The following is a 20,446-nucleotide window of genomic DNA, read 5'->3' on the forward strand; positions in this document are numbered from 1 at the left end:
CAATACATGAGTTGGTCCCCCCAAATTGGCGTATCACTTACAGATGGCAAAGTCCATGTTAAGGGCATACACAAGACATAATGTGTCCGCAAGAATGAAGAGAGCACAATTGAATATAAGTCAACGACTTTATTATAACTAAATAGCTACGTTAATACAACATGAAATGAAACCATGAACCCAACACGAACTATGTGAAAAGAAAAACAAAACAAAAAAATGAACTCCACAAAAAAAGGAGTACTTAAGTATTCTTTACGAAATTGAAATGCATAACTAGCTATCTAGTTTCTAGTTTTCTACTATACACTCTGAATAATTGTAAGTGCACCCAAAAAAGATTTACAATGTACAACTGACTGAACTTGCGTACCAAAGAAAGCTACCCCCTTCAAATCTAAATTTTCTAAGTGGCAAATTGCATACCTGAAGTCGTACCACAACCCACTACATACCATGTACTGTATAACTATGCTCACAATATCCCTCTTTGCCAGCAGATCAACCGTAGACCCTCCCTTGCATATTCTGTATCTGAAATGGTTTTCCAGTCATATTGCTTCTTATCCCTTGACTCTGCAGTCTATAGTTCTTTGTTTGCGTATCTACAAATAATGAATTACTTAAATTGCTTTATGCAAGAGCAGAAATGAGTAAAAAGATTTGTTGACCGTAAGGAGGCATCCTGATTCCTCATAACTAACAGAATCATGGTTTTGACATGTAGCCATATTCACGAGTAGTGTATAATGTTCCTAAAATTCTGTATTTCCCTTCCTGTGTATGAGCTCCAACGCAAATTGCCAGGGCCTCATTTCGATGCATATGCCTCAAATTGTGGGGGCTTTTCTTAATTTTGTGGATTAGCTGACGCAAATAACATATTCAAGCAATAAAAGACACTTCAGGTCATGAAACTTTGACTTCAAAGGTGAGCAAAACCACTTTCTCCTAGGAATATTGTATTAGTAGCCTTGTCGCTTCACGATTATCATGCACGTCAGTATAACTTGTTTATAACTAACATTGCTTTTTTTCCATCGCTGCTAAACTGTACAGAGACTTTTTCAAGTTCAGTCCAATGTGGTACTTGTGTTTCCTCTTCTGTTCAAGAAGAAATAATATAACTAGAGGTCTTACTCTTGTTGATAATGAGCCATTCCTACTTTATTCTTATACATACTTATGATTATACCAGACTGGTATCGAGCTATCATAAGCACACAACAGTTACATACTAAGCAACAAATTCTATATTTTCGAGTATCTTCTCAATGAACCGTATGAATTTTATACAAGCAATATCAATTTCTTTCAAATGGGTCTGTAAGCTATTCTAATCATTATCACTTTGGGCTGTATCCATGCCTATATCACTTATTCACGTATGATATATATTCAATACTTTGATTTCTCAAGCTTGCTTAAAAAACTAACTGCATCCACCAGTACTAACCCTAAACAAGCTTCAGCATGGATGAAATGTTGCATGTTGTCAGTTCACCTTGTCAGTTCACCTGGTGGCTGATGCTGTTTGGTAAGTACTTGATGCACCTCTCTGTTGTCGCAAGATGAACAACTTTCTCGATTTTTTTAGGCAGTGAAAATTAAACTGTGAAATTATATGATGAACAAGCAGCAAAAAATGTCTATTTATGGATCGACAAGTTCCGTCTACAACTATGAATAATAGCCAGAATCCTCGATCACGCGCTTTGACATCTTTCCTGGAATTAGGATTCTCGAATCCCCTTCTGAAAAATTAAGCCATAGGAGGCACTAATATTGCACTGCTGCAAATAGAAACTTAAAATCTTCTCAAGTACTATCTGTCATACCATAAAATATTTCATGATTGCCAAGTCGACATCAACACCTCCCCACGTGACGGACAAGTGAGCAGCAGGGACATGTCACCAGTATCCGCCCCATCTCTTCCAAGAAGGATTGGGAAAGCATGAAGCCCGGAGCTCGGCAAAGGCAAGGCCTAAAGCCCTGAGCTCATTTCGCCACGAAGGGTTCCTCTTTTATCACCACAACCGTTAGGCGGGGATTCCTGCACACGTGTCTGACATCTACATTACACCTCTTTTTGGGATTAAAGGACAACGGTCCAAACATAACCGCCTAACTCCAATCAATCCAACGGGAACACACATCCCATCCTCTTCCCCTTCTCCAATCCTAGCCGCATAATTCTCTATATAAGGAATTAATAACAGTAATTTTCTCTAACCTAACTCTTTCTAGGGTTTTAGCCACATTTTAATGTTTTCTTTCTTTGGAAAGATTCTAACTTAGGCATCGGAGGACATACTGGAACCCCTAACCCTGGGGATTCTGGCACCACCTAACGAGTTGTTCAGTGTGCTGGTTAGGATTAGAAGGATTCTGACCATCAGAGGATTCATCGGAGGCCAAGCTTCCCTTATTCATTCCCCTTAATCAGAGGAATAATCTGAGGGAAATTTATTTTGTTCCAGAACTGTTCTATATCAAATATTTTCCATCCTATTTTTGCATGTTTCTCATCCCTGTATAATAAACTTAGAGCAGTTATCTACATTGGTGGCAGAACCATCTGATTAGCTTTGACAGCTAGATTCGTCACTTAAAAACTGAACTTTCAAAAACAAGTTCCACGTGGTACTTCACTTGTACGTTAAAATGCATCATACTGAGAAGAGCAGGTAGCGTACTTGCAAACAACTAAACTAAGTAGTGTACTTGCAAACAACTAAACTAAGCAGTGTACTTGCAAACAACTAAACTATGTAAAGTTCTAAAAAAGTTCTACGACTTTATCACGTCTTAAGAGAATGAATATTAACTTTCGCAAATAAAGGTTACAATCTAAAATATGGATACCTAATATTAATCTGAGCTAAAATTAGAGATGTAAAAAACTTACACCAGGAATTTCCGTCCTTTATGTCCAGCATGACAGCTTCCTTAGCATGATGAATGCTATCTTCAACTAGTTGTGACTGATTTTCTGCGCCTAAACAAATAAACAGACATGCAGAACACGAATCATTTACGCATATATATTCAAGAGGCCAGGGGAAACCGAAACAAGTAGTCTTTTATTTGTCTGTTAATAAAGAACAAAATTCACCCTAGCATGAAGTTTCCATCAGAAGAAGAAACTTAATTGAAGACCGAACTGATGAAATTATTAACAGAAAGCACTAACTTGACACGCTACTATATTTATTAACATAATCTTTTGTAGCATTACCCGGGATAGTAAGCCTTGAATTAAAAGATAAACAGGCGACCTCTACTTATAGACGACAAAACTCTAAATATTAAAATGCTTACTAGAGTTGCTATAAACCTCAAATACATGTTTTTTTGTCTAAAATAAACTGTTTTAGAAGCATGGAGTTCTACGAGAACCATTCCCTCCCTTTATCTTGTGTCACTGTGTCCACCTCTCAGCATAAGCACACGTGTTTATAAATAATTTCAGCATATAGCCCCTTGTGTTTTTGAAGTGTTACACGTTTGTCTAGATTTTTTGCAGTTTGCTGGGTTATTTTACATGTGCATACTTCCATGACACAAAAACTAGTGCAAACTGAACTAACAAGTTTCCAAGAATAAAATTATATTTCACTTAATTTGGTAACTTGCAATAAAAAGTAACCTTTCACTTTCCAATATTATTGTCATATGAGCTATTAATAATCATATTATTTGATTAATTTTGGCTGGAACTATTGTCAACATGTTGAGAGCATTGACATGGCTATCAGAAGGACAAATGCAAGTTTAGAAGTTGAGTTAAACATTGCTTAATAGTTAAATATACCATAAATGTGCTTGTAATTTTATTATTTTATGCTCATGAACAATCCAATCCAAAAGTACAACATCATCAAGCAGACATGTGAAGGGCGAGGAAAAAGAACTATGCAGTTTCAAACACAATGATGAATGATGTACATGCTCAAATCCCGTAAATAAAGTATCTCCACATAAACACAAACACACAAACAAAGGTTTAATGAATTAGAAAGGAGCATCCATTAACCCAATGTATAAATGCCAAAATTTTAAAAATAAATGAACTAAAAGCATCCTGATCATTTCAAATTCTCTAAAAGTGAGTGTGGCACATTCTCTGGAAATTTCATGATCCCAATCTACATCATTTGGATGTCGCGTACAGTAATAAATATCAATCAGACCGTCTAAGATGCAAAACAAACAAAAAAGAATTAACATAAGACAAGCTCACATACGATAAAACAATGATGTCCATTTTAATGGTACGTGGCGCTTAAAAGGCAACAAAAAAATTGATATGATAAAACAGTTCAAATAAGTTGTTAAACCAAAGAACCTTGATCAGCTGATTTAAGTTGCAAACTATCAGTAAAAAAAATTGAAGTATTTGAGACAAATATCAGCATGTTAAGCTCATGTAATCTAGGTACTTCAATCTTCAGTAGCAAATGGTAGTTCACAAGATAGTTTTCTTACCTTGAGCCATTTTTCTTTCGAGCATTGAAAGCTGGCAAAGTATTTTCTTATCTGCCCCCTGCATGATAACCCACATAGAAAACCATAATCTATCATAAAAGAAGCTAAAGACTCCAGTGAAAATAAGAGTATATTATCTTCAGACCTTGCTCAGTGCTAAGGAAAAGCAATTCTTTGCTGAGGGCAAATCTCCCTTCTTCCAAAGGCACATACCTAAGCATAACCATGCATCAGCAAGAGATGGGTTCAGTTTAACCTGAAACATCAAATAACCAATTCAAAAAGTATATCACAACTGCTATGTATGACCAGCAGAAAAGTTTGATTATCACGTACAGCTTTGGACAAATGATCTTCAGCTTCCTTCTGATAGTGAGGAAATACATTTAGTATCTTTCCCCTTAAGAACTCATGAGCTGCACGCTGGGATGGAGACCTCCTTTCTTCTGTGTAAAATATGGAGTTTAAAATTGAGATTAAGGATGAATATAGGAGTACACACAGCTGCTATAAAAATCCATGTCATAGAGTCCATAGGATTTTGGGGCTCTAACTTGGGCCATAGCCAACAAAAGTAAAAATTGGTAAAAAAATGGTAAACACAAACAGTTGAGTGTGATTTAGGTGTTCAGTATGAACTTTTAATGCAAAAGAAGAAATTCAAAATAAACAAGCTGAAATCTACAATGAGGATGCCAAGATAAATCTGGAAACAACAGCCTTCAGTTCAAAATTGAAAATGGTAAGCTCTCCACAAAAATTTTACGCAAATAAATAGGAAGCAACAACATCAGCTCATATTTCATTATATGTCAGCTTAGACGTTGCATTGCTAGAAGAAGTCCTCCACAAGCCCAAATCTACACCAAGAACTATAATAATACTAAGTATTACTTTTCTTGAGAAATACTGAATTATTATGGCGTAGACATGGTGATGAAGCTTGTAGAGAAATTGGAGCAAGAATAGGCAAAAAAAATCAATGAAAATAGAGTATTAATTTGCTATTAACTTCCTAGAAGCATACCTTGGGTTACGTCAATCACCTACAAACTTAAGGTAGGTCCTAATGCTTGGTGGGAGCACTTTCAGAAAAGCAGACAGCAAGGAAAGCTTTCATTTGAGACTGAACTCAAATGAAGAGAGTTGTAAATGAAGTCATTTCCACTTGTTGAAGATAATAATTTGGATTACTTAGAGAAGAAACAAGTTGGTCAGTATATAAAACAAAGTACATCCAATAATTTTGGGGAATTTCTTTTCTGTGACAAGCTCGAATATTGGACTTGCCCCATAGAATAGTCATTGAGATAGAAACAGACTGACTGACAGTGAAACCAAGTTATGAACAAAGGATTTTCAGGTCCAACAGTTCTTTTTTCAATTAGCAAGGGCAAGCTAGGAGAAGGAGCGTAACCTAGCAACTAAGTACGAGAGAAACACTCTGAAGTCAATTCTCAAACTTTAGACAAAGCCAGGTGACCTTCAGGTTCTAGTAACAATACGGCTATAGGCGATCCTTATGTCAGATCTTCATCAAAGAGTGCATGGGAACTAGACGTCAAAATTATGGTTGTTCATGGGAAGAAAGAAGTTAGTGATGGAGATAAAGAAGACATTGAGAATAACGAACATATGATATGTTATGCAATGGTGGCGGAAGACATAGTGTATGAGTTATAACCGTTTGTGGTTAGGCCATGAATGCTGACACCTAAGAACACATTATTTTCAGGACAGGGTGTTATATCCATGAGTAGATTTTTGGTGTCACTATTAACTGTGGTAGTAACAAGAACATAGTTCATCAAGAACTTGTGAAGCATCTGCCAATCCCAACAAAGAAACATCCTACCCCTTACAGTGGATGGATCAAGTCAGTTGCAGAATGTAAGATAACTGACCGTTGCGTATTCTAAAGAGTAACATTTATACCTTCAGTAGAGCATACTGAGGTTGGAATGGATAAGCCTTACTTAAACTATAAGGAACCTAAGGACAAAGACCACATACAGAAACACTGGCAGAGGAATATATGGTTATGGTGCGCTTACAAAAAGTAATTCTTTATTGGTACCTACAACAAAATGGTCCTTACAAGATTCTGAAGGTCAAAATAATCCTAAGCAGTCTTTCCACCATATCTTAATGTTACTCCACTTTCAGCGCAGCTGATCTTACAGAATCAAATCCAAACTTGCCATTGTATATGCCAAGCAAATCAAGGACATGTTTTCTGCAGGTGTGACGATTTGCGATTGATATATACACAGTTCCTGAAGATTTTATGAGGTTGGAGGAAGAATAGGCAAGAAACCAGAGAACATATATTTTCAATTACCATTGATTTCTAGGAAAAACCACTTTCAAATCATAACAGTAATTGGGAAGCTTATTGTGTACTTTATATGTTGTCCAACTAGCTAAAGTTTGTTAGACTCAAGTTTTATCCCAAATTCGACCGTTTGAGGGGAAGCCCTAGAAGTTTCGACTTAAAGTTTTTATGTGATTTTTTCTTCATTTTATTTCTTTATGAGCATTTTGTATTTCTATAAACTAATGTTTGCTAACATAAAGACCTCATTTAAAAATGGTAACCACTGTTTATAACTACTATATTTTTTTGTTTCTATATACAGATCCCTGGAAGTTAAAATTTTAGTTTTTAGTGTTTATGTTATTTTATATTCCAGTATTATTTGGCTTTTACGATATTGTTGTATTTTTAGCAAATGAAGGTGAATCATAGAACACCAAAAGCTGTGGTATCTTATGGACCTAACATAGGTCACATCCCTCACGACATAAGATTGAAAGATCCAAACCTTCCTCTTCGGAGCGGAAACAGATTTGGTTCCTGCCACTAGGACCTCATACTCAAATTGGTCCTCTCACTTTCTATTTTCTCAACTTAGTCCTTGTACCCCTTGTTAGGTGCATTCTCAGTCCTATTTTAACATTATGTTAAAAACTCCATTAAATAAAAACTGAAAATATAATATTACCCTATCTAATCATTTCTTTAAAAAATAAAGAAGATTTCCTGTTAAATGAAACTGTTTCATTAAATGCTCCCCACAAAATCTGAGGAACAAAGAGATACAATGAATTTCAAGACATGTTATCTATCCGGGATTTTAGTTTTATTTTTTCATTGTTCATTTTGGATTATGAGCAATTTGTATATTGGGATGAACGCAATTAATGAGTTTTTGTCTCCACCTGTACAAATTATGAGTTTAGGGTATTATCATTTGAGTGCTACTGGATTTTCAACTCATCCAAACAGATAGAATGAACTTTTATTTCTCGTGAAGAATAACATTTTCTAGAACAACTTTAGCATGCTTCAGATTTTTTCCCCCTATTCTCGTTTACTTGATGATGATTTGTACATGATAAAATCATATAGACACTCTTTTATATCAATGATAAGGCAATTGCACTTAAGTACCCTATCCTCTCTCGTACTTTGCACTTATAGACCATCGTTTGTTTTTGGTAGCACTTATATACCTTAAAGTTTTATAAATTTACATGTCAATACCCTTAGTTATGCGAAAGTGTGAATTTCTTCTCAAAAATTCTCATGCAACACTCACATGTTAATTTTAGAAAGTTTTAACCCCTAATATTTGTTAAATTCAATGTTAAATCTATCAAAATCCTATTTTACAATAGAATTAAGATAGGTTTAAAATAAAATTACAGTAGTTCAATTATTCTAGCAGTAAATTCAACAAAAATTAAGGATTACAAATATCTAAATTTAGCATGCATAGTGTCACATGGGAATTTTCTCATGCGGGGGAAGGGGGGATTCTTTCATTTGCATGACTGAGTGTATTTCAGTGCAAAATTTAAAACTTTAGGGTATATAACTGCTGCTAAAAACAAATAAGGGTATGTAAGTGCAAAGTCAAGAAAACGATAGGGTATATAAGTAACAATGTGGGGGGAAATATAGGGTATCTAAATGCAATTAAGCCAAACGATAATCACAAAAATAACCAACTTTTGAAAATTTCATCTTGATATGCGCAAAATTTATCATCATATAAGCATGTATCCAACAACAACGCGGAACTAAGTGCATGTAAAAATAAAATGTACCTATGGCATAAATATATAATGCCTTTTTTCCCCTCTCCTCAGTTCATGATATATGCCTTCTTACTTCTAGCTTTTGGAGTTTTCTTGAATGTCAAGAGATTTATGTCTTGATTTTCAGTACTACTAAAATACAATGTGTCAACTAATAAAGCGTGTCAATTATTATAATGCGATCACAGATGATTGCTACTATAGTTCCCCTAAAACAAATAAGATATTAATAAAGTATAGAGATCTTCATTGTTGCCGTATTGAGGATAATGTGGTCATTAATGAAAAGTTAACACCCAATATCTAATGGATGGTAAAAAGGTACAAATTTTATATTTGAAGTGTGGTACCGGGACTGAGTTGAGAAAAAATAAAGTAGAGGGACCAATTTGGGTATGAAGCCCCAATACCGGGACGAAAATGTTCTCTTTTAGCCTTAGCAAATCAGTGTTTGCCTACATATAGGATTTGGTTCTATTGCAACCATTCTTTATTCAATTAATGATAAATTTTATGTCAACTCGTAGAGTGATATCGGCTCACGGCCTTTTCCATGAGCTGCTATTGTAGGCACTAAAAAAATGCCAAGAGACAAGAGAGTGACGAACCTCGTCTCAGTCAATGAAGCTCGTCTTAACCAAACGAAGCTCTCAAACACCTCATCACTCAGAGACGAAGCTCGTCATTGAAGATGAAGTTCGAAGTTCGTCACTAGGGACAAAGCTTCTTCAAAAGGTGAATCTCATCATGGGAAACGAAGTTCGAAGTTCGTCACTGGGAACAAAGCTCCTTCAGAGGATGAAACTAGTCATTAAAGACGAAGCTCGTCATTGAAGACGAAGCTTGTCATTGGAAACGAATCTCCTCCAAAAAAATGAAGCCCATTCAGGAGGCGAAGTTCATCCAGAGACGAACCTCGCCAAGCAACAAGACTCGCCCCAGAAAACCAGGTTCAACACATACCAGTCGTCAGGCTAAGTAGTGGGTTGTTAAGCAACCCAAACAAACCTCAATTGTTGCGGAGCCCGCGGTCAATTTGCTGTCAAAAAAGGCAAGACGTCGTCGACGCCAGAATCAGGTTCACCGTGAAACCCGCACCTTAGTCTCTCTGGATGGCTTCCACTATCGGCCACACGATGACATGGCTAAAACTCGCAAGTTAGTCGAGACTCGCCTAACTGACGTGCGTCAAAATGACGAACCACGCCTACACCGCGAACCTCGTCATCACTGCTCGTGCGTCAAGTGCGCCCAGATGACGAGCCTCCTGTTGAGACGAACCTCGTCTTCAACACGAGGCTCGTCCAAGACGACAAGTTCATCTCTCTATCCAGATTCGCTCAGCTATCGAGGCTGGTCAAACTAAGGCGAGTCAAAATGACGAACCTCGCCTCCAGCACAGAGCTCGCCCCATTACTGGGCCACCTTCAAGTTGCCAAGTCAAGGTTCGACTAAGACAACCAATTCATATGAATGACGAGGTTCACCCCCTGAACCAGGTTCACCCAAATGTCAAGACTTACATGTCTGACGAGACTCGCCCAACTGACGAACCTCGTATCGCACATGAGGCTCATCCAGCCACTCAAGCTCATTAATCTCTAACACTTAGAGATTCTTATGCATGCACATTCAAATTGCCTGAGTTAACAGGGGGTGGTCCTATTACTGATCTTCATGATTACCTGATTCGTAGATGCAATATGAGGCAGATAAAATCCTGTTGCAACTGTGAAAGGCTCATCTCCACAGTACTCGCCAAATGCCAGTGCGGGGGCCTATCACCCAAGCATCACCCAAGCCCTCTGCCTTTGAGCGACTGTCCTTATTGACAAAGTGACCTTGACAATCAACACCATTCTTGTTAATTTCCACTACCTTCAAACTCTCACCCGGTTAAACTTTCGGACAGTTAGGACCAACACCAAAATCCCCTCTCGATTCTATCCATGAACGAGAAGACTACTCAAATTGAACGATCAAACATTCATACAATTAGGATCGTCTCAAACTCCCACACGGTTAAACCTTCAGACAGTTATGACCAACACCAAAATCCCCACTCGATTCTTTCCATGAACGAGATGACCACTCAAATTGAACGATCAAACCTTCAGACAGTTAGTGTCGTCTCAAACTCTCACACGGTCAAACCTTCAGACAGTTAGGACCAATACCAAAATCCTCTCTCGATTCTTTTCATGAACGAGAGGACCGCTTAAATTCGATAATCAAACCTTCAAACAGTTTAGGGTTATCAAAATTCCACATTTTTGCTCACGTGAGTTAAAAGATCTCTTCTGAGTCAACGCCACGTGGCATGACTCAAATTTGATTCTTAGAGTGAAGATCCCACTCTGAGTTTCTTTCTAGATTCTCTGATGCACGTGCATCCAAAGTCTTTCAACTCTAAGTTCACATGAACAAGGAATCCCTTCTGAAGTGAAAGATAACAAAATACCTTTTTTTCCTTCACAACAGGGTTCGTCTCTGTCCCAAGATGAGACACGACAGGGTTCGTCACTGTCCCAAGAGGAGACATAACCGGGTTTGTCTCTGCTCCAAGAGGAGACACAACAGGGTTCGTCTCTGCCCCAAGAGGAGGCACAACAGGGTTCGTTTTCGCATCAAGAGAAGACACAAAATTTTAAAAGTCTACATGTGTAGCCAGTTGTTACTGATTTAATAAAACCTAAAATCTATGCCTATCATGCATAGTGGATTTTATCCTGGTCCTTAATCAGAGATAAGTCTACGTCTAACATACGTAACCGGGTAGTCTATTCCTGTAAGAATGATGAAGCATGTCTATTCAATATCGTAACATTAAGACTAAGAGAGTTCACTCTTTTAGCAGTACTTTACATGCGGAACGGACTTAAATAATTTGCATGCTAGCTCGACTCAAACGGCAGTCGGTAAAGATTTATCAAACCCGTTTATGATTAAGGGTTTGTCAAAAATCCTATAAGTATTATATTTATTTATTCCAAACAGAATGAGTAATCATAATAGAGTTTAAACGATCATAAAGTTCATTTTATTCATAAGGGGAAAACAAAAGATACAAAAGTGATGCCATCATTCGATAGGCAGCTTGTGACAACAGATTTGCTCCTCCAGCTTAGAGAGCTTCTCTTCATAAGCTCGCGCAAACTTCACCTTCAGTTCAGCTTTTATAGAGTCTTCAGTGGTAGTCGAAGCCTTAGTGATCTCCTTCTCCATCTCCGCCAACTTTTCTTCATAGGACTTCATTCTCTCGAGCACCTTACCATAAGCATTCTCTATGCTGGTCAAATCATTGTCTATGATGGCTCGAGCATTCTTGGCATCCTCGAGGGCTTTTTCGAGATGGACAATCTCTCCTTGGTTCAGCTCGCGAGATTGGAGCAGGTCGGCTCTGGTTTCTACTTTCTTGTGCAAGCCTGTTCTTATATGCTCAACACAAGTTTGTAGTTGTTTAAGTTCAAGTTCAGTAGACATCCGTCTATAATGTCACACCTTCAAGCTGGATTCCATCTGCGCAGATATATATGAAGCATCGGTAGTCCGGAGCTCATTCAAGTCTCCAAGTTCATGCTCTAAGCGAGCCAAGTCCGCTATAATAGTCGGCCAAGTCTGCATATCATTCTTCCCTGATATTTGTTATATGTCGATCAAGGATTCGCCGGAAAAAATGGAAGGGCAACCCCTTATGAAGGACTGTGTCGATCATCATATTCAGAAAAAAGACGAAGCTATAAAGCTCCGGATCACGGCCTTCTCCGGACCTTCATCCAACATCACCTTAATAGAAACATACACCAATGAAGGAGAGGCTAAAAAAAAGAGTAAGCACTTCAATAATTATCCATGACGATGCTCATATTCGAGACTTTAAAGTAACCAGGATAGAGAAAGTACCGATTTCAGCAGAAGATCCCCCACCTTGTTGGACCGGAGGTGTTTCCGATGAGGCCTGAAGGATATCCGTCCCAGGTTTGGAAGTACGTAGCTGAACTTCAACAATTTCCGATTCCAAACCCGAGATAGTAGCGGTATCAACACCAATGACTGGTCCTATAATTAAAACTCTCATTTAGTTACTCGCAATTATCAATTGTAGAAGTAACATTGGGGTAAAATGCATACCTACAGATGAACCAGCTTCCGCGGTTGGTCCTGTAGCTTGACCCTGGCCCGATTCTGGCAGTTATTGAGATATCAAGTTATGGTCAAATTCGGAGAAAGTTATCATCTGTTTGAAGTCATGCTCAGGAAGATCTCTAACAGCAGCACCATGAGCAGCCTCCTCTTTAGCTGACTCTTCCATAGCAACGTCTGCAAAAAGGAGATAACTTTCAATACGAAAGAAAGAACAGTAGTCTACATCAAATAGAGGTCAACTTTACCTTTAGCAGATTCCGCAACTCCAACACTTGTACCCACTTCCTTCAGCTTCTCTAAAAGAAGACGAAGCGCACAAATGATTAGAGGATGTACAAATTTCGAGTCACTCAATTATCTGAATGGCCACCCAAATAAGGTAATATCTATACTAGATATACCTGGGCTGGAAAACTTTAAGGTGGCGTCAGCAGTGGGATCGAATTGGACCTCGGTATCTACAACACCTTCAGTGTCCGAGGGCTCTTCACTAATTGCAACATGCATTTGTTGGGTGAAGCTTAGCCCCTCAGGAAGAGTGAACTCAGGAGAAGTGGGTTCGTGCGGGATTTCACCTTCTTCATGATCCTCTATGAACGAAAAATGAAGGATATGATTAATGAACTTGGAGATAGAGCTTTAAAAAACAACATAAGGGTGAAATATTACCCCCTTTCTCAGACATGATATCTCATATCAGCGCTTCTTAAGATGTGGGCAGTGTAGTGCATGACCTATGTACAACTTTCTTGACTCTCTTCATGGGCCGAAGTCCTTCAGAAGCGACAGTACTTTCCTGTCGAAAATTGGTGCGTAACTCAGCCTTAGGGGAAATTAGAGATGAGGCTTGAACTAAAGGTCAGGATCTTTACCTACCAATGAGCCTAGTTTCAACAGGTTCTGTCTCTTCTTCTTCCTCTCCACTCTGAACTTCCACCGCCATCCGGTGAGGAGATCTGAGAACTCTCTCTTTGAGAGAGGGCTTCTTTGCAAAATCCTACCCTTTAGAACGAGAAGGAGATAGTGGTTGTTCTAGAGATTTGGACTGGTCTGAACGACAAGCCCTATAGGCGATAGACGAGCTAACACCCCCTCCTGAGAAGAAAGAAGGTGGGAGACCTGATGCATCTTCCCCTTCGTCATCCCCTGCTTCAATGCCTTCACTCCCAGCTTCACCTTCTTCCTCGGATGTCCAAGCCACATCCGTGCAGAGTTCCTCCTCGCTTTCATTAGAATCAACAACTTGTTTCCCTTTGCCGGAGAATTCAATAGGTTTCTTCCCTTTCCTAGAAGATATAGCTTCTCGAACTGCTTCAGTAGGAAGTCTTGATGTTGTTTCCGCCTCTAGCTCCGAAATTTTCTTCTTCTTCGTGAGCGCGTTGGCAACTATGAGCTATTTGCAACATAAGAACGTTGTCTGCAACTGAGGCTCTGCAACCGGAAGGTTGAATTTGGCGTTCATGCAACCAGAAATGCTATAGAACCATGCACGAGGGCCATCAATAAGACCTCCATGAATCTTCAATCTCTTGTTTGGGTTCCCAACATACAGTTGGTCGTAACCAAACTGACGAGCAAACCGACAAGGGAAGTAGGGCTCAATGCTACACGTGTTCTTCACCCGGAAAACCAGATAGCCGGGGCAGATGTTCATCAACCAACGAAAGCAGCCCACATCCAAAATAGTCATGTTCTTCCCTGGCTCTTCCTTATCAACAAACAGCTCATTATAATTGTCGGAGAATTGAGGAAAGCATTTGAAATATTCCCAACACTTGTGAACCCTAAACTGCCTAGTCACCTCATGTCATTGCCTCGCCTCCTATTTACACTCCTCTAAAATTTGTAGTAGGAGGATGTCTGGATCTGTAATTTCGAGCGCCGTTATTAGGTTATAACGGTGGACGACAAGCCACGTCATCAAATAAATATATGGCAGCTCTATTTTGGAGTTGGGGATATCACTTGAAGGCTTGCTTCCTCCTTGCGTAAAACTGGTGGCCAAGTACCACAACCCGCTGTGGATGTCATCAATCATCGCGGGAAGTAAAGAAAGCTTGCGTCCAATCGCTAATTGGACGGTCGAGAACAAGACTTCGATAGGCAGTGCTTCGGAGACTTGGTGCGGCACCACGCACTTCTTTAATCATATAGCTAAATATCCCGCCAAAAGGATTGTTGGTTTTATCCTCCTCTGAGCATACCATAAGGTCTCAAACTTTGTACCCCTCGAAATTTGCCTTTTGTTGAGGGAGTGGTATAAGATTGTGCCCGAATCTTCGCTATCAGCTTGTTAATATCAGATGGGGTCAAAGGGGACAACTCGCAGACTTTGTTGCCCGAAGAATCCTCAAGACTCTTGAAGAGGTATTCAGCGAATTGTTTTAAGCTAACTTGGGGGAGTTTCTTCACCTTCACATCAACATCCGCCACGGCAATCTGGTAGTGCAAGTCAATTCCCATAGGATGTCATATGTAGCCGAGCCCATCTCTTTCATCTGGTTTAGCTGGCGGGTAGTAGAGAAGAATTCTTGATATGGCACATCCCCCATTGATAATCCAGATACATTCATCATCGAAGTCCTAACTCTCCATTCTTGGTAAGAAAGGTATTCGTATCCGGATTATATATCTCGAACAGTGCGAAGAAATGATTCACACTTATGGGGAGGCCGTACATACTGGCTCGGATGGGCACATACAATCCTTTCTCATTCAGCTCCTTGCCCCAACGCCCGAGTACATAATTTGTCATCCTGATCCACCACTTATCAGCAGAAGAGTGGACCCAACCATAACACCTATACTTCTTAATGGGCAGCTCCCTACCCAACCGAGCGAGGCGATTCTTCATGGTATTCACCCTTATCATCAACTCATTTTGTGGCACGTTATCCTGACCCAACACACCAGGATGAAGTCAACGGATATAAGCTCGATCACTGGAACCTAGAGTTTTACTCTTACTGATGAATCCACAATGTACTCGCCCCTGGTCCTCAGCAAACGCCAAGACATCTCCCTGGTCACTACCAATCTTCACAGTTGAACCAGGGAATAATGGCGAGGAATCGGAGAAAGAAATCTGAAGGCCCTATCGTACTCATTTAACCAATGTTCTGAGCCACAAGCAAGAATGTTGAGATCCTCAACAGAGTCACCAAACATATAATTGGGCTTCCTCAGTGGTTGAGTTGATTATTGATCCCTTGTGAGCGGTGCATCCATGATCAGTCGTCGCAGTGTACGACTCCCCTTTTGCACAAGCTCAGGGATGTCCTTCGACCCAATTTATATCAAACTGAGAGGCCTCATTTATAATGGGCATCTCGTCAGAAGAAGCATAGGCAACGCCGCTCTGACCGCTCACCTCCCTAAGTGAAAATGTCGTGGGCGGTAAGTTAACTATAACGTACAAAAGAGTATGTGTTAAAAGCGGTTAAAGAACATTCTTAACGCAAATTAAGCGAAGAAAAGATAGTTAGACTGATCTCGCAAACCTGTGAGACAGTGGTAACTGTCTTACATTTTGCAGGACAATAAAAACTGTCTCGCACATGTGAGACAGTGAACACTATTTCGCAAATTACGAGATAGTATATTCTATCTTACGAACTGCAAGATAGCGTGAAGGTATCTTTTTTTGCTTTAGGATGTGTTTTGGCCAAGCAAAACACTCCAAATTAAGCGTCGATCCTCGCAAAGGAGGATATCGGCTCTTCCGGAATACCTCACGAAGGAGAACAAACGAGGAAATTCTGATTTTTCAAACCAGTTAAATCTCAGAATCTCACCCCCAAAGAAGGGAACAATAACCTCCTCTCTCTTAGATGATCGAGCAACAGATTTACCCTTGGAAACAACCTCTCAGATGATAGGGCAACTGATTGGCCCTTGGAAACTACGGATCTCTTCGGAGACATGATCAAAATGGGAGTTGTGGCCGAAAATCAAGTGAGAAAAGCTCGGGTTTTGAGAGAGAACTCACAAAAGTTTTTTCAACCATGTGTACAAATTACGCAAAAATGTCAATTTTTACATCTTTTTCCCCTTTATTCTAGGGCTTTAGCGAGTTTATTTGGCCGTTTTCTTCAGTGATGAGCCAAAAAGATTTTTAAAAAAATCCAACAATGACTAAAAAAGTCCATCATCAGTCATCAGTTCTATGAGATGGGGGAGAGAGAGGGGTGAGGTTACCGAAGGGTACGGAATCGAGGAGGGAGAGGGCGGCATCAGCTAGGGTTTGGAGCTTGGAGTTCTTGTCTTCTTGATCGATGGGGAAGTAAGTATCATGGACACGATAAAGCTCGTCAATAGCCTCCGTCGCCTCTGCGATTGCCGGCTCCGATCCTCCGCCGCCGCTGCTCATTCTGCCCTGCTGCACCGGAAGAGGAGAGAGAACAGTCACAAGCGATGAGAAGTATTAGGGCTTTTTAATTGTTAGCCCCTTACATCCTTTATAATTCCATATTAGTACCTCAATTCATATAGGTTCTTGCAAAATTACCCCACTAGTGGTTAGTTTTTCACTTAAAAAGTGTAAGGGCCCTTTTGGCAAGGTGTTAAGAGGGGGATTAAGAGGGTTTAACTCGTTCTTAGCCTTCCAGACAGGTTAAATTGGTAAAAGGGTTAACAAAGTCTTAACAAAAAATAACGGGTATTAACTCGTCAGATTGAGGGGTTTACTACTCTGCGTGAAGAGACAGAGTAGGAGTCACTCCCTCAAATCATGATGAGCAGTGAATGTGATTTCAACATGATAAAAAATCTCTCTATTTTATCGCCAAAGATTTTTGAAGATGGAAAAATCTATTTTCCTATAAAACTTCGTTCCTTTTTCTCCCTCATCCCTCCTTTTAACCCGTCGCTCAAGTCACAAGAGGCGTTCATGATAGTTCATCTTCCGGTTAGGCATCATCAAAAATTCGCATGGTATGTCTGATTTTATATATAATTTAGTTATTGTACATTAGATTGAGAATGTTGTCTAGTATACGGATGAAGGATGCGCTAAGACCAACAAGATATTCTAGCTGCAATGAACAATTACTTATTTTATATAATGTATTTCACTTACCCTTCTGAACCAAATATTGTCTGAGATAATTCAGCATTCGGGAGAGAATATTAGCATGTGTTACAATAATGTGCTTAATGCAATTATATTTTTGAAGCAAGTTATATATTTAGATTCAACTTCTTGCTTCGGATGTATATGTTCATCCTAAAATTCCAAAAAATCCCAATTTTTATCGACATTTAAAGGTAATAATCCTATAAAAGATATTTTATGAAAATTATTTCAAATTTTATTACAAGTTCATATTTTTCAAATTAATTTGTAGAAAGTATTAGGAGTAATTGATGAATCTCATATTCTGGCTATTGTAAAGAAGGAAAAAAGAATAACAGGTATTGCAATCTAAAAATTTTCATTTCTCAAAATGTCATGGCGGCTTGCTCCATCGATCACACATTCCTTTATGTTATTGCTGGATAGGAAGAATCAACATCAGATATGTCATACTTCGAGCAGCACTGGAATATGTTAAATTTTTTGCTCCTAAAGGTAAATTTTGATAGTTCTCTATTTTTTAATACTAGGTTTTATGCACGTGCAATGTACGTGGTTAAATACCATAATTAAATAGTTTTGATTTATTTCCTTACTAAAATTTATTCATAGGTTCCATTTGATAGTTTTGCTCTCTTATAACTCTAAACTTTAGCATTGTGATTATTTATTTTCTTTGATGTTAGTTTGAATGCACTACATCGAATTTAAAGTTTCGTGTTGATAATTGAATTGACAGGAAATAAATGCAATTCAAACCCAATTTGAATTTTTATTTTATTTGAATCAACATGAAAGCAAGCTTGGCTTGAAAGTATAGTGTTGCGAAAGTGAAAAGTACCTGAAAAATAGCATTATAAAAGGAAGATAAATAATTAAATACAAGATGATTGATTAAAAATGGTATGGAGCGAAACTAAAGAAAATATGAAATTTATTCCTAATTATTGATAGACTTTGTTAAAAAATCATAAAATAAAGATTAATGTTAAAAATCATAAACTAAATGTTAATGTTAACTCCCTTATATATAATAAAAGTATCCACATAAGTATATAAATGTAATAAAAAAGTTCATGAAAAATCCCTTTTAAAGTTTCTTTATTTTACTTAAAAAATTAAACTATTCTGTAAAATATTCAAGAAAAACAATAATATCTCTTTTTTATTGAGTCGAGATCAATCATTCTCTACCTTCATCTTTTTCCTAGGCATTTCTAAAGCAGTGTCTTCATCATTTCCATATTTAACAACAAAGTCATGACATCAGGCTGGAGCTGGATTTCTTGTGCTGTTATCTTTCCCTGGGCTCATCATCTTTTGTCTTCTTATCTTACTTCACAAAAAAGTTAAATGTGTTTCTGATGTTCAATACAAACTCCTGGATATACGAACTTTGATTATTTTTATATTTCAATGAAAATAAATATTAATTTTATATATATAAATTTTTTGTGTTTCTAATTTATTACTTAAATAAGATTAGGAGTTACCTCTTTTTCTCTGCAATGATTTCTTCTGTGCATCCTATAAGAGTTTCTACTACATTAAATAATGTTAATTTTGCTTTGTTTTGTCATTTTTTATTAGGATATGAACTAAATAACTGCATTTTTCATTGTCAGTTTACCTTAGATTATAATATTAATATTTAATTTTAATATGTTTATTTCATAAAAAGAAGAATATTACTCAATCTTGATACTACATCATCGGCTATTCTGTGATATTTATCATTTGGGCACTCTTATTAACATCTTTATCCACTTTATCGTCGCAAACTTTACAAGCATAGAACCACAGCTCAACTCTATTGTAAATCGTAGTTATCTTTGTGTTATAGGTGCAACAATGTTTACACTGGTAAACTATTTTTAGCTTTAATTGTGTAAATTTTAGAGTAGATCTTATAAGATATACCTCTTTTGAATGCTTGATGATTACATATATCAGTAATATATATTTGTGTTGTATTTGTAAAGAGTCTTAATGGAGATGTTTTTACCTTGGCAGTTTGTTCTGAATGAGCCTAGCATATTAGCTTTAAAATATAATATTTTTTCTTTATTGTGTTATATGAATATTTTTATGGTTTACTTATTATTCTCTTATTTCTTTAGTAAGTTTAACTTTGGTTTGATATATATTGTTGACACAAATTATGATGATATGCATATCTTCCCTACAAATTGGAGACATATATAAAGTGAATTTTATGTTTAGTGGCATTTAATAAGAATTTTAGTATTGAAATATGTCACATTCATATTTAAAGATCCTGAAATCCAATAGTACTATTACATGCTTATCTTTGAGTATGTCTTCAATAAATAATCATTTGTTGATAGTCATATCCCCAAATAAAGTTACATGCAGAGTCATGCCACTATATAGGAAAAAGAAAAAGGATATTTTTTTTACTTATACTACTGTAAATAAGTTATTATGTGCATACATTTTTTTCCATTATAGTGATTTCCCTCCCCTTATATGGCTTGTTATTTTTCGCAACATAGTTGATCAATGACTTCACTTAGTTTCTATTACAATATTATGTGTATATAATTTTGTATTAAGTTCATGATCCCTTTAATATTTTAAAAAATAAAATATGAAAATTTATAAATACTT

General features: G+C 37.7%; 2 protein-coding genes across 3 annotated transcripts in view; both read right to left on the reverse strand.

Moving 5' to 3' along the window:
- Positions 1-17,125, reverse strand: part of LOC109823753 (tetratricopeptide repeat protein 5-like) — a 23,597-nt gene extending 6,472 nt beyond the window's left edge. Inside the window, exons 1-5 of one of the 2 annotated variants that reach the window (XM_020390123.1) lie at positions 16,939-17,125; positions 4,828-4,934; positions 4,637-4,747; positions 4,492-4,549; positions 2,912-3,001 (exon numbers count right to left, since the gene is read on the reverse strand). In XM_020390123.1, the coding sequence (XP_020245712.1) occupies positions 2,912-3,001; positions 4,492-4,549; positions 4,637-4,747; positions 4,828-4,934; positions 16,939-17,110 (538 nt within the window). In that variant the 5' untranslated portion in view covers positions 17,111-17,125. Of the gene's footprint in view, positions 1-2,911; positions 3,002-4,491; positions 4,550-4,636; positions 4,748-4,827; positions 4,938-16,938 lie in introns of both variants that reach the window. The other variant, XM_020390122.1, reaches the window with a different exon arrangement.
- Positions 12,528-16,290, reverse strand: LOC109823754. Its single transcript, XM_020390124.1, has 6 exons — positions 13,618-16,290; positions 13,411-13,537; positions 13,143-13,331; positions 12,987-13,037; positions 12,727-12,915; positions 12,528-12,654 (listed from the first exon to the last, which is right to left on the reverse strand). The coding sequence occupies exons 2-5, from the start codon at positions 13,424-13,426 to the stop codon at positions 12,788-12,790; spliced, it is 384 nt and encodes a 127-aa protein (XP_020245713.1). The 5' UTR covers positions 13,427-13,537; positions 13,618-16,290; the 3' UTR covers positions 12,528-12,654; positions 12,727-12,787.

The sequence above is a fragment of the Asparagus officinalis genome, chromosome 9 (genome assembly GCF_001876935.1).
Source record: "Asparagus officinalis chromosome 9, Aspof.V1, whole genome shotgun sequence".
NCBI lineage: Eukaryota > Viridiplantae > Streptophyta > Magnoliopsida > Asparagales > Asparagaceae > Asparagus > Asparagus officinalis.

Bases quoted from the DNA above. Each gene is read 5' to 3' on its own strand.
- LOC109823754 (XM_020390124.1), bottom strand. The intron at 13,038-13,142 runs GTATATCTAGTA...GTCTTCTTTTAG, and splicing joins CTTAAAGTTTTCCAGCCCAG to AGAAGCTGAAGGAAGTGGGT. The intron at 12,916-12,986 runs GTAAAGTTGACC...TCCTTTTTGCAG, and splicing joins AGTTGCGGAATCTGCTAAAG to ACGTTGCTATGGAAGAGTCA.